At 37.8% G+C, this 14,609-nt stretch overlaps 1 protein-coding gene across 3 annotated transcripts in view; it reads right to left on the bottom strand.

Annotated features, from left to right (window-relative positions):
• Positions 1-3,077: 3,077 nt before the first annotated feature.
• JAKMIP2 (janus kinase and microtubule interacting protein 2) overlaps positions 3,078-14,609 on the bottom strand; it is a 219,576-nt gene continuing 208,044 nt past the window's right edge. For 2 of the 3 annotated variants that reach the window (XM_051978939.1, XM_051978936.1), the window contains one exon: positions 3,078-3,651. In XM_051978939.1, coding sequence (XP_051834899.1) covers positions 3,631-3,651 — 21 coding nt within the window. In that variant the 3' untranslated portion in view covers positions 3,078-3,630. Of the gene's footprint in view, positions 3,652-11,753; positions 12,049-14,609 lie in introns of those variants that run through there. The other variant, XM_051978937.1, reaches the window with a different exon arrangement.

Below are 14,609 nucleotides of genomic sequence, written 5' to 3'. Positions count from 1 at the left end.
TAAAGAGGACACACTTTCTAGACCAATGCCCTGAGAAATTCCCTATGTTAGGGAAAGGGTCCCTTCTTCTGAAAGTCTCCAAGTAATCTCTGGAAGGCTTGTAGGTAACTTTCTATGGGCAGGTCTGATTTTATAAAATGTATAGAGAGAAATCCTGTGTGTGTGTGTGTGTGTGTGTGTGTGTATGAAGGTTGAGACATATTGCTATAATGATTTCTACACAAGAATAAGGTGGATTAATGTAGGATGAGTAAGGGAAAATAGATGGGTTACCTGAGTGTCACCAGACATTCTAATATTTTAGTGGATCGATGATATCATCAATATGGGTATTTCCAACATGGATGCCGATGGTGACTCATCCATAGTTGCCCATTTTGTGCAATTCTTGTCCATGGTCTCTCATAAATTCAGTGGATTGAGGGTCCAATCCAAATGGCCTTTTCTTTAAGAGAGCCATGACTTGGTCATGTGGGCATTCTCTCCAAGATCAAAAATTGGAACCTATTCATAACACTGATCCTTAGTGCAATATTCCTCAATGTCTTTCCACAAATCTTCTATAACATACATCCTCTGCATTTGGAGAATTTCCTCTGATTCATTTAATATTTTAAAGATGCCAGTTCAAGATTCAATTTTCCCATCTGTTATATATATAATCAAAATCACATTACCAATAATGTAAAAGTTAGGACAACTGTATAAGGCAAAACACATATTTTCCCCTCCTTTTATTGCAGTCTGTCTCTACTGGGAAGGTCAAAACTTTGACTCATTCCTTGAGAGTTTATGTTGGTAGATGTAGGAAGAATCATAGGATTCTGAGTTGAGTGGGACTTCACATATCAATCTTCCCCAAACCTCATCTTATAAATGAGGAAATTGAAGCTTTACAGAGAAATAGAGTAATTTATTCAAGGCCACTTAGGTAATGAATAGTAGTGCTGGGATTTGAATCCAGATGCCTTGATTTCAAATCCAGTACTCTTTGCACTACACTAACATTGGTGGAACTTGAATTCCTATTGGATTCTGTAAGGGCCTGCATGGATCAGTGAAAGGGGAAAGGCTAAGGTATAGAGGAGAATTAGGATAATATCCTCTTCTATCATATACAAATGGAATGAGGTATTGGTAGGGCATAGATTTATTCAACCAAAAAGTGGCTTCTCTAATCCCCTCCTCCAATCCCACATCAGCATTACTGCAATGGGTCTTTCAGGCAGCCTAGAGAAGCCATATCAACCTTTGCTGTGGAAACCATTCCTTTGAGGAGAAGGAAACTGAGGAGATGGACAGGGATGAACCTTTCTTCTCTTTGTATCAGGTAGCACACATTATTTGACTTTCTAGGTCCGGTTCCCATCTTACACAAAGCAAGGCTTTTTTGTTTGTTTGTTTTTACTTTGTCTTATACAAGATAGTTTTTTTTTTTCCTGTTAACTTTATGAAATATACACACATGGTGAAGGAAGACTAGGAAATGAGGAAATTTATTACGGTGACAAGCTTTTCTATGTCCAAGAACATGCATGGCATATATGTGATGGGTTGATAAGGATTCTGACCTTGGGTCTCCCATAATTTATTGCTAGTGACACCCCTAGTCAGTCTTATGGAAGTACTACAGTACTCTAGCCGACATTCAACTGATGCTCTGACTTTAAAAAAAGACGCCTTCCTCTCAACCCCAAATCAAATTATATTGCATTTAGAACAATTATATAGCACATGGTACTTTAAAAAAAAGCACCCTTTTTTGTCCCAGAACTGCAAAGGACTTGATGAACAAGCACAATTATTATCCCCATTTTGCACATGAGGAAACTGAGGCACAGAGAGGTTAAATGATGGGCTAGGGGAGCCTGAGAAGGTGATTGAGCTGAGAAAACAACAATACTAAATTAAAAAAAAACCTCCAAATTCTCAGGCATGAGCTCTTACCATTCACATAACATATGCCCTTTCTGTCTTTTCTGCCTCTACATTGACCTGAATTAAAGCCGAGGAGTTAGACACTTGTCCCATGCAGCACTAGGAGAAAAGAGCATTTTGCAGAACATTCTATAGAGATCTTGGCCCAAATATATGCCATCTCTATATATGATGATTTTAACCCCTTAAATAAAAACTGGGTGATTTGAAAAGTTGAGGTTGTTTTGTTATATACAGTAAATGAACTATAAAATTAGCCTTTCAAAAGCATTCTTGTGATTTTTAAAAAATACCAAAACCCAGAGCCCAGAACTACATGACCTGGAAGAACATATCGGTCATCTGTTTGTCTCTAGGATATTGAGCTACTTAAAATGTCTTTGAGAACACATTTTCCACGAATTCTCCAAGGTGGAGCCACCTTGACAAGATGGCATATCTGGGTGAAGTGTCATCACTCCAAGCAGCAAGGGAGCAACATCTCACAGCTGCACCAGTGAGGCTTTTAGAGGGATATCGGCTATCTTGTCAAATAGCTTTGTTTCATCCTTGTAATAAACTTCTCTGGGCATAGCATCCCCTCATCCCAAAGGTTTCATTTCTTTGTTTTCACTGAAATAATTTAAATTTCTTCTTAGAAAATTAGTTTAAACAAGTATCCTAACAGCCATAGTTTGGATTTCAGATACAGAGAGATGATTTCTGACCTTGAAGCCAGTGCTCCCACGATCATACTACATAGTTGTATTCCAATTATGACTTTTTTAACCATGCTGGCAAAATAAGGATTCAGGGTCTGATCTTCTTTAATCTTTAAATCAGAGGCCAGATATTTAGTCTGTTTTTCCAGGAGGGGCAATGAGGCAAGCATTGTCAAGAATCCCCATGCTGCAGCAAATGTCCCTCATTGGTGATGTTGGGGATCTTTAGCTTGGTGGTGGATTTGGCTGCTGTTGCCACAATCTGCTTCCCAGTTGTCTCTTATTCAGAGTACAGGATCTGTCTCTTGATGTGGAAGGAAAAGAAAGATTAAGTTTCTTCTTCTGTTCACATTGCAGCTGTTACTGTTCCTGAGTTTAAAATAATAACCAAAAAAATATTGGGGGGGAAGAAAAACGAATCCCTATAGTAAGAAACCAGACTTTTCAAATTTAATATTTTATTGTAAATAGCTCCTCATAGTTTGTAGGGTATTCATCGTGCTTATTACCTCCCCTCCTCCCTCCCTCCCTTTTTTAAAATGTTGTGTGTGTTTTTTTTAATGATTAGAACTGGTTTTTTTGTGGGGTATTGTTGTTACATTAAAATGACCTCCCTGCACAGCAGGGGAATATTGTTCCATTGTAACTTTGGTTCCATGCCCAAGACACATCTTTGCTTGACCTGCTGAAAATGGTTCCTTGATATTTCTCTTTAAACAATATATGTTCATAGTTCTTTTCTTCTAGTTCAACATCTACAGTTGTCATTAAATGCAGCATATATTGTAGATTTTTGACAGGGTCATGTAGGAACTGTCAAGTAAGAAATCTTGAATAATGGCTTTAAAATACATGGGTTGTAGTCTTGGCTACTGGGTAGTTCTTGTTTTTTTGTTGGTTTTTTTTTTGTTTTGTTTTGTTTTAATACCCCATCGGTGTAAACAATTTTTTATATCTTCACATGTTTGGAAGCATTAGCTTGTCTAAGGTCTCATCCATGTTGTCTGTAACTCTGTAAAATAAAAAGGGGGAAAAACACTGAAAAGTTATTTCAGCCAAAAGTCTCTCCAAGTGATTAATTGTTTTTTATCCAAAGAGAAACTTTACTACTTTGATTTCCTTGAGACATAATCTCTAATGCCCAGATGAAGGCTTTAAATTTCAGTACATAATAGGATTGTAGATTCAGAGCTGGAAAGGACCTCAAAGAAATATAATTTAAGGATCCTTTCTTCTTCTTTGGCCCATGACATTGCTTTTCAAAAAAAAATGTTTTGATAGAGTCATTTAACTTAAGTTTGTTTCTTTTTTAATGCTATGCATTTTAATAGTATTCTAAAAAGAAGTTCATAGATTCATTAGACCACCCAAGAGCCCCCCAAAAGCAGAAAAAGGTTAAGAAGCCTGGCTCTAATTGAACCTCTTTTTTTACTGGAAGGCCCTGCAATCACTGGTATGAGTGCTCCCTCCACCCCTCTAGTTAAGAGGTACCAGTTGAATACTCCAGATATATAAATGAAGAAAATGAAGCACAGAAAGGTTAAGGTCCCACAACTAGTAAGTGTCTGAGGCAGCATTTGCACTTAGGTCTTCCTGATTCCGGACTTATACACTTGAAGACTATGCATTTCTTGACATAGATATAAGTAGCAGAGGACTTGTCCTTGAAGTGGGTTTTTTTTAGCTTAGAGTAATTGCCAGAGTTTATCATATAGCTTATCATTATCTCCCTCTGAGAACACAGTATCCCCTCTATGCAACAAAGAGGCCTCTAAAGAAGTATTTAAGTGAAGGTTATCTCCTAAAGCTTCCACAAAATGAATTTTCAGGCATTTATTTAATAATCTTGCCTCTATCCTTTAATGACTCTTTTCCTCCTTTTCTTCAATTCTAACAAAGATCATTCTCCCCACTTACGATGGCCCAGTGGATGCTGTTCTGGGTCTAAAGTCAGAAAAACTTGAATTCAAATGTCCTATCAGATACTTAGCTAAGCAAATGGCAAAATGAAAAAAAAAAAACTGGGCAAATAAATTTTATTTGCTTCATTTTTCTCAATTATAAAATGGGGATAAGGGCTGCTAAGTGCTGCAATGGACAGAATACCCAGGCCTGGAGTCAGGAAGATGCATCTTCTTTTTTTGAGAGATAATTGGGGTTATGTGACTTGCCCGGAGTCACATAGCTAATAAATGTTAAGTGATTGTGCTGGATTTGTATTCCGCTCCTCCTGACTTCAGCCCTGGTGCTCTATCCACTGCATCACCTAGTTGCCCCCTCCTCCTATACTTCTAAGAAAGTTTTTTTTTTCTCATTTCGGAGATAAAGTGCTTTAGAGAAGGGCTTCTTAAACTTTTTCCATTTATGACCCCTTTTTGCACAAGAAATTTTCATATGACCCTGGGTACAAAGGCATACAAAATTGGAATACAAATCAAACATTTACTGAGAATAAGTCATAATTTCACAGCCTCCACATTTAGTTATAAATTCCCTCCTATGGGGTCTCAAACCACAGGCCAGAAGCTTTAGACTTATGGAATGAGCATGACTAGCCACAGCACAACTTTGCTCTGAGATTAATAGAATCTCAGGAGGCTTCCCATTGAAACAACAATAATAATAGTTAACATTTATATAATATATGCTTTACAATTATTAATTCATTTAATCCTCAAAGCAACTCTGGGAGGTAGGAGAGTATTATTCTCATTTCACTGGAAACTGAGATTGTGACTTGTCCAGAATGACATAACTTGTATCTGAAGCCAGATTTGAACTTAACTCTCCCTGATCCCATGCTCAGCTTTCTGTTTACTATACTACTTCACTGCCAAGACTCCCATCTACAGCATTCCCAATAAGTAGTCATTTAGCCTTTTCTTTATGAATGATTTTGATATATCTCAGGGATACCCTTTTAACCAGGACAATTCTGATTAAGCCTTAGCACTGAAGTCTGAAGATAATGACTTGGAGTGGGGGAAAAACATTTATTTTATGTTTTGGAAATTAAAAAAAGAAAAAACCAATAACTCCTCAACAATAAAAATGAAAACCATTATTTCTTCTCCTCTGCTATCTCCCCTCAACACTCTATCATATAACACAGAAAATGCCAACATTAATTTGGATGGGAAATTAAACATAGTCCTGGACTATCTCAGCACTCCAGCACTACAGGACTATTTAGAGGCGGGGGGTGATAGTGAATATAGAATACTGACCCCAGAGTCAGGAAAATGTGACTTTAATTCCCAATTCTGCACAAACTAACTACCTCACCCGACTTCTCTGGGCCCTGGGCTAACTCCCTCAGATAGTAGTTTCAGAATGGATTTCAATTTACATCAATATAGGAAATGTCCTCATTGGCAGTTCCCTACACTAATGGAATCTTAGGTCTGAATTCTACCTTCCCCCCCCAATCAAAACCACAGAATCTCATACTTTGAGCAGTTATTAGATGTTATCTTTTGCTTTAAGTTGCACTTTTTTCCCATCTGGGGATTTGATTTAAGATGACAGCTCAGGGGGAAAAAAAACAAAAACAAAAACTTAGGTTCAGCTGTCTTGGTAACAAATTAATTACCCTGCCTAGGGCGTAGATCAGTGGAATAGTTTTTGCTACACATTTGGTATCAATTACTTGGCCTGATTTTCCAAGCCTCAAGAATGAGCAGTTTTATTTCTCAATTCAATTTAACAAGTATTTCATAAGCTCCTTTTTTTAGGCTTTTGTGACACAAAAGCAAAAACTGACAAAACTTTTCTGCTCAAAGAGCTTCCATTTCCTATTTGGAAGATCAGAACCTTAGACATCTATTTGAATCCTGCTTTGATGGCTCATTGGAATGTGGAAGAAGTCTTGGGTACTTCAATGCAATGTGAGCAAAGCTATTGACATGTCTCACTAAACTGTACGGGCTTTGGTCATTTCATTCATATGCAATGCTTCATGACCTCATCTGAAGTTTTTTTTGTTAAAGATATTGTAGTGATTTGCATTTCCTTCACCAGACCATTTTTATAATGGCAAACAAGGTTAAGTGATTTGCCCAGGTCATAGCTAGTAAGTGTCTGAGGCTGGATTTGCAGGCTCTCTTGACTCTTAAGCCAAAGCTCTATGTACTATGCCATTTAGCTGTCCAAAGGCAGTAAATGTAAATGTATATGTGTTCAAGATGATCCATACTATTTATGGGAGTGCCTCGTAATTAAGGTTCTTTGGAGGATGTATTTTCTTCAGTAGCATTTAAAGACTGTTTACCAAGGTATAGAGGGGTTCCTGACTTTGATCACACTGATGAAATCATAGATCCTTGTTCTATTGGAATGAGATCAGGTGCACAGGTGGTAGGAGGTAAAATGATTTTAAACTAGAATAACCGAGAGTTGCATGGGTTTCAATTACCTTTCCTTCTGACAGGGTTGTGCAACTCAAATTTATCATAGAATCATAGATTTAGAACTGAATGAGAGCTTAGAAGCTTTTAGAAGACCTTAGAAAATGGAGGATTTTGATTGTAGTACAAATCCATCCCCCTTATTTCAGCATCCTGGAGACTATATGCTGCTACTATTATAGACAGTCCACTTCTGTGAGGTAGAACAAAGGATATCATAATACCAGAGAAAGGCAAAATTGAGGGCAATTCTCTTCCATAGTGCATTTCTGTTGCTGTACAGTCATGTCCTACTCTCCATCATCTCTTTGGGGTTTTCTTGGCAAAGTTACTGAAATGATTTGTGGTTTCCTTCTCCAACTCATTTTACAGATGAGAAAACTGAGGCAAACAGGGTGAAGTGACTTGCCCAGTGTTACCACAGCTAGTATATTTCTGAAGTCACATTTGAATTCAAATAGATGAGTCTTCCTGAAACCAAACTTGACACTCTGTGCACTATGATGTCACCTCGCTTCATTTCTACCAACATTGAAAATTCAATGCACTGGCAGAAAATGTTCAATTTTGCTGATGTAGAAATTCCATCATCGACTTTCCTTGTGACCAGGTAACATAGCTATTTGGTATCTATTTTCCACTGTATTAAATATCATTAAGGTAGTGTTCTAGATATTATTTAACTAAAACCAAGTTACTTGCACAGTAGTTGAATAGTTTTGATAGTAGGATTAAGAATCTTAGAGCCTAGATATTAAGGAGTTACAATGAATTCTAGTAATGAAAGTTTGCTTCTCCATTTATAACTGGGGAGTTAGGGGCAGATTATATAAAGGGAAAAGTATGGGAAGAGAATAGAAGGATCGTCTTTGGTTTTGGGGTGGTGTTAGAGTTTAATAAAGTAAGTTTGGAATTTTGAAATTTATTTAATTCGAACTGGTTCAACAAACATTAACTAAAGAAATTGATATCTAGAAGACATATTATTTTGAGTGGTACTGCCCCTGGGGTTGAGAAATGACATGGCCACTGTCTCCAAGGAGTCTATGATATAATGGTATGTGAGAAGATTAGTCATTTGTGGAAATCAGCATTTGACAATGGAGAATGAATAGGGGCAATGTGCTTTAAGAAAATTAACAAAAATTGCAGCTAGGTGACTCAGTGGATAAGAATACTAGCTCTGGAGTCAGCAAGACCTAAGTTCAAATCTAGTCTCACACATTTAAAACTTTCCAGCTATAATCCTGGGCAAATGTCTTAAGCCCAATTACCTCAGAAAAAAAAAAGAAAATTAGAAAAATCTAATAGTTAAATATGTTGAAAGCATGGAAGTAAAGAGAAACAGAGCTGTAAAGACAGGCTAGAATGAAATTATGTTTATATTTTATTATTTAGTTAATAAGAAATCCCTGAAGAGTTTTGAGCAGAGGAAGGTCATGATCTTAAGTGTAGGAAGTTCATGATCAGAGGGCTGGAAATGGGAAGATAGATTTAGAAAAAAAAAAGCCATATCTTTGAATCTTTGCAAAGTCATGGAAGTGGTGTATGCACAAATACTGAATGAAGAGCAGGATGTAGAAAGTACTATAATTTATCATCTCTTATTTAAAACTTAATCTTTTCACCCTGCAGAACAGATAAAGGAACAATAGGTTTCTTTAGTATCAGGGGAAGACTGACTTCAGGTACTGTCTCCAACCTGTACTGACCACAGGTTTCTTAACTTTATGTCTTTAAGATTATGTTACAGAATACATGAAACACTCACTGGTAGAGTTTCTTCATTGTTCCTTATACTAATGAAATATAGTTCTGTTCTAATAATTTATCATATGTGTATTTTGTGTAGAAACATATATGCACAACACTGAGAGAAATTATTTTTGTATTCTATTAGTAACCAATAGTTAAATTAGGATGAAGGCTTTTTCCTTTATTTCCTCATTCAGTGCTCAGCCCCTCTGGTTGTCAGCCAATCTTTTAAGGACAAAGCTGATGAGATTGTCCAAAACATCTGGGAACATGCTCCTTTATCTTGGGCAAGATCCTGCCCAATTAGGATACCTTACTTCCATTTGAAATGTGAACAGAATCTAATCTGAAATCCAGCCCCAAATCATTAAGCCTATGTTCTTGTACCTCTCCATTAGAGTTTAAGTTAACCCAGCTCAAGGAGGAGACAACCAGGCAGTGTGGTCTGGGTATAGATGGAGTCCTTTGTCCAGATTGTTGGAGGCTGTTGAGTCTCATGATCAGGAGTTGAAGACTTTTAGTCTACCTCCTCATTAACATGCCCACTGGCTCATTAATTATTCAACAATAGGTATTGATTTCTCCTGTCAGAGGCATTTCCTTTCAAAACAAGTATTTAAGACACTCAGGGTCTCTATTAGGTGACTTTGGTTCTTCAGAGAAATCACTGATCATCAGTTTATTATCATTTAGTCTAATTACCCAGAAACCTCTCATTCATCTCAGTACGTGTGTGTGTGTGTGTGTGTGTGTGTGTATTGTGCTAACCTCATTGTTGTACATCTGTAAAACCTGGACAATATACCAATGTCATGCCAGGAAACTGAATCACTTCATTTGATTTGTCTTAGGAAGATATACCAGACACTGAGGTCCTTCCTCAAACTATTCAAACTCTAATGCAGAGATCACAAACTCTGATGAATTGGCCACATTGAATGCCAAATGTATGCTTGCCAAAAAAGATTTTTATGGAGAATTCACACAGGGCAAGCTCTCACAAGGTGGTCAGAAAAAAGTGATATAAGTCCACTTTCAAGGTCATTAATTGTAGAGTTGATTTATGACATGGGAAACACACTGGCACAGGACTGCCTGATATGATGTACCCTCATCAGAGAGGTGCTATGCTCCATGAGCAAAGCAGAATTTTGTTAGCTTAGAAGAAACCAGATTTTCAAAGATAGAGAAGCTGCCTCAAAGGTTTAAAGGGACTATTTGTGTCCAACTTGTGGCGGAGCATTCTGAGCTCATATTGGTCTGATCAGCCACAGTGTGACACACTAATTCGACTCTAACATGGTGATGTCATTTTGGTCCTTTTTGAGAACAAAGGACAACCACCAAGATTATAAATTACAAAGCAGATAGATACCAATATGTATTTGAAGTATTTGAAGTGGGTTGTGGTCCCTTTAAGAAATTATTTCCTATTGATTTGTGATTCCTTTCTGATTGATCTGTGATTCCTTTCAGATTCCTAGCCCCTCCTGGCTGAGGCATTTCAGTCCAAGAAGCCAGGGCTTTTGATTCACAAATCCTGGTCAAAAGCATCCCTTTGCATTCCAATAGGAGACCCCAGCTTGTCCCAGCCCCCACTGGATCTGAGCCAACTTGGGCTCAGCCCCCAGCCCCCTCGGTCTGATCTGCTAGGGTTGTCCCAGCCCCATTGTGACTTGCTTGGGCCACCCAGTTCACGCTTCCCAACCCCCACTAAGATACCCAATATAATAAGTGTCCCTCAACTAAAGTCTTTGCAGATGGACCTTAGCAGCTCACTCAGCTGCCAGGACTTTCTGTCCACTGAGAACTGCATTCTCAGTGCAAAACTCCATTTTCCATAGATCTGTCTGCTGAAATATTTTCCAGTGCCATCCTCTTTTTATCCTCCCCTATTCCCTAACCAGACTTTAACCTTACTTCCAACCCCCATAATAAACCTCTTTTATCAATCTAGGTTTTCAGGTCTGTAAATTCTTTTACAGAGAACCTCCGCGCTGCCAAAAGGGATCCCCAAAACTCCCTACCCTTGTGCTGAATCCCAAAGGATTGCAAGGGAGCCAAACCTCATCATATTGATAGTGTTTCTTCATTGATCACTGTTCTCATGAAATCACAGTTGTGTTTGTATGTTTACACATATGTATCTATACATGCACATGACTTTATCACAGTTCACTGTACTCATGAAATCACAGTTGTGCATGTGTGTGTTTGTGTGTGTTTACACATGTATATATACATACACACACATGAATTTATACTTCTGTGCTTCAAAGGTCTGTGATTTCATTACTAGATCCACTGATGCAGATCCTCTCCCAATAGGTGACAAGATTTTCAGGAGTTACTCCAACATCACTACCTCCCTCCTCATTAATTTAATTCTGCTTCCCACTCTGCCATAAACTTCTCTGGTTAGATTAGAGTGTACTACTAGATGTCTAGAGCCATCTAGCTTCCTATCAGGCACTTACTAAATGGTTGATCCCCAATGGTTGGGATTGGTTTAATATCTAATTTTCATTTAATTTAAGAGATGGAGAGATAATGAGCTCATAATCAAAGTCAAAATAACAGTGAAAACTGTCATAATTTGGGACTTTTTAGGACTAATCTTTAGAAATCTATGGTCTCTATACCATAATAAGGCATCAGGGAAGAACTTTAAAAAATGGAGGAGCTGAATGCATTATTTAAAAATTGAGAGACAAGCTCATTCACCAGGTTTGCCATTTCTGTTCCATTGTAGCAAGTGGAACAAATTATCAGCAAATAGTTAAGTAGAAATAAAATTAATTGGTTTGCTCAAGGTCACACAGGTAGTAAGTAGTGTTTTTTAAAAGTTGTACTATATTAGTACATTATATTAATTAGTACATTATATTAATGCCCTTTTCCTTCCTAAATGCCCTTTCTAGTCTTCATCTCCAAATGAACTTTATTCCTATGGTTGATAACATTTCTGATGGCTTCTTTCCTTTTTGTATGTCATTTTTATTTTAGATTTATTTATCAAGATGAACACCTTTGCCCCAGTGGCTATTCTGGAACTGTTGAAAACTTCCAAGACTTAGGGTCTCTTTTATTTTGTCTTTGGAGGATGTTAGTGAAGATTCCAAAAGGAAAGTAGTAAATGTAGATGAGAATGTTCCTCGGAAAGAGTGAATAGAATCAGTTGATCACCTGGGAAAATTATTTTCCTGGCATATTTCCCAGTTCTGTTCTGCATTTCTTCTGCATCCAACCTAAAAAAACATCCCAGAATGCCCTCAGGACAGTCACTTCCATTTCCAGGCAGGAATGACATCATCCATGGGTTAGAGAGGAGGAAAAGTGGGCATGATTTCTCTCTTCCATCAAGTCATAGCCAAAGATATTAAGCGGTATCAGATTCAGAAAAATTTCTGTCTGACACCATTTTGTAGAGCAACCAAAGTCATTTCAGTATATGAAGCTCTCCCAACTTTTTATAATTACCAGATTCTCTCAGAAACTTGTCAGTTTCACTTTTATTGTAATAAAGTTTTTTGTAAGTATAAGAGAATCTTCTTTGAATTCTTTCAAACTATTAACCAGTGATGTAAATTGTGATCCCTTTAACCTTTGGGGGGTTAAATGTTTCTGACATTTGAAACTATGTCCCTTTTAATCTGTGGAGGAAGGGTGATTCGGAGTCTCAAATTCTCCTCTAGGAATTCCCAAAATAAGTAATCTCTTTTCAATTGGAAATCTCAGCCCTGGGCATAGTCAATATTGAGTGGCTCAAACTCCCAATTAAGTAATCTCATTCAATCTTGAATTGAATTGAAACCCCTCCTCAGATGGCCAAAAAAAGGCAACTGAACCCTGAGTCTTTAAAAGTCCTAATAGGATCTTTTCTTTTCTTCTCATTATTATATTGCTAACAGGACCTTGCCCACCAGGAAGACTGTCTTCCTAGCAAGCTGTCTTCTTGGTGTAAATAAATCCCATTCTTTGCCACAAACCTTGTGCCTGTATTCATTGAAGCCTACCACGGCCAAGGGGATCCCATTGTTGTTAGGGGATCTCTTACCTTCAAATTCTTGTACCTCATCACCATGACTCATGAACACATCAATATCATGGATGTACTGCTGAGCTAATAAACTGATTATTAAAAATGTCTCCATGTTGATAAGCATAATTGGCAGCAATACCTATTAACCAGTTTTTATGTCAGTAATTTTTTGAAGTATTGAAGAATTTATTGATAAACATGGGATGTTAAACTCTTACTAAAATTGCAGTGACTCTTATTTTCTCAATCCAATATAGTCCGTAATAGAAGACTGATATTCATTTTGAGCCTATTCTCTTCCCATATCAGGAAGAAGCCTATGTGGCTACTTCCAGGTATAACCAAGTCCCATATTGAAGTAGGTTGGGGTCCCTTTAAGAAACTGTATTTCCTATTGATCTGTGATTCCTTTCAGATTCCCAGCCCCTCCTGGCTGAAGCATATCCTCCCCTGACAAATTGTTTTTCCAGGATAACACTCCCTTTGATTCAATTATAAATCCTGGTCAAAAGCATCCCTTTGAATTCCAATAGGAGATCCAGGCTTGTCCCAGCCCCAATTCTGACTTGCTTGGGCTGCCCAGCCCCCACTGAATCTGACCTGATCGCTGTCCCAGCCCCCACTAAGACATTCAATATAAAAGAGCCAAACTAAAACCCTCTCTTGGCAGAGGTTCCAAACATGCCAGCTATGCCATGCTTGGGATGCCAAGGGCCTCTGTCCACTGGCATATTCTTTCCAGTGCCACACTCTCTTTACCCTCACCTATTTCCTAACCAGACTTTATGCCTCTCTGTCAGGATTTCTAACCTTACTTCCAATCCCCATAATAAACCTTTTATCAATCTAGGTTTTCAGGTCTGTAAATTCCTTTACCGAGAACCTCTGCATTGCCAGAAGGAAGTCCCCAAAACTCCCTATCCTTGTGCCGAATCCCAAGGGGTTTAAGGGAAGCCAAACCTCTCCATCTGGTTCCCTGAACCCTGAACCTGCCACTAGACCTTATCATTTAATTCCCTGACCACCAGAAACCCTAATCTCATTTTAGTTCCCTAAATCTAAATCTTATCAATACTATCCTGTTTGTATAAAGTGATGTAAGGATAGAACTCTTTATCAGCCTCCATTGTCCATTCTTCCAATCTCTGGGCATCTTTAAACATTCTTTGAGATATTGATTAGCATATCTTTGGACAAGTCTGGGACCTTGTGTGTCAGGTGCATTCCAACCAGCTCCTCTTTGATCCAACCCTCAGAGCTACCAAATTCTTTCCTGGTACTTCCCCTCCTCCTTTGAGAAATCCCCAAAGTTATATTTACCCTATAAAAAGATGTGTTCATGATGAAGTTCTTTGCTAAGTCCTGAAAAAGACTAAGCTAGCTATGAAATACTCCCTTTCTCTCTCCCTCCCTCCTAGTATCTTACCTTTAATGGGGTCTTTCTCCTTACTATAGCTAATTCTGGTTAGTCTGCAAAATCCTCCATGGATTTCACCTGCCAGTCAATGGCATATTCAAGCCTTATAGCATATTTCTTTAATGAATTTTTCAAAATTCCTTTCCTTGGTAACCCTATTACTCTACCAAATGTGTTGTTTATCATTCCTGGTTCCTATTTTACCTCTGTATTTTGTCTGTAACTTCTTCTAATTAAATGTCCTTTTTGGCAAAGAATGGCCATTATGAATTTGTCACATGTTTATTTCAAACTAGGAATTACTACTTTGACCTCATCAAGATGACAGTGTATTGATGTGACTAATTATT

The sequence above is a fragment of the Antechinus flavipes genome, chromosome 2, assembly GCF_016432865.1.
Source record: "Antechinus flavipes isolate AdamAnt ecotype Samford, QLD, Australia chromosome 2, AdamAnt_v2, whole genome shotgun sequence".
NCBI classification, from domain to species: domain Eukaryota; kingdom Metazoa; phylum Chordata; class Mammalia; order Dasyuromorphia; family Dasyuridae; genus Antechinus; species Antechinus flavipes.
This window is presented reverse-complemented; position numbering and strand designations above follow the sequence as displayed.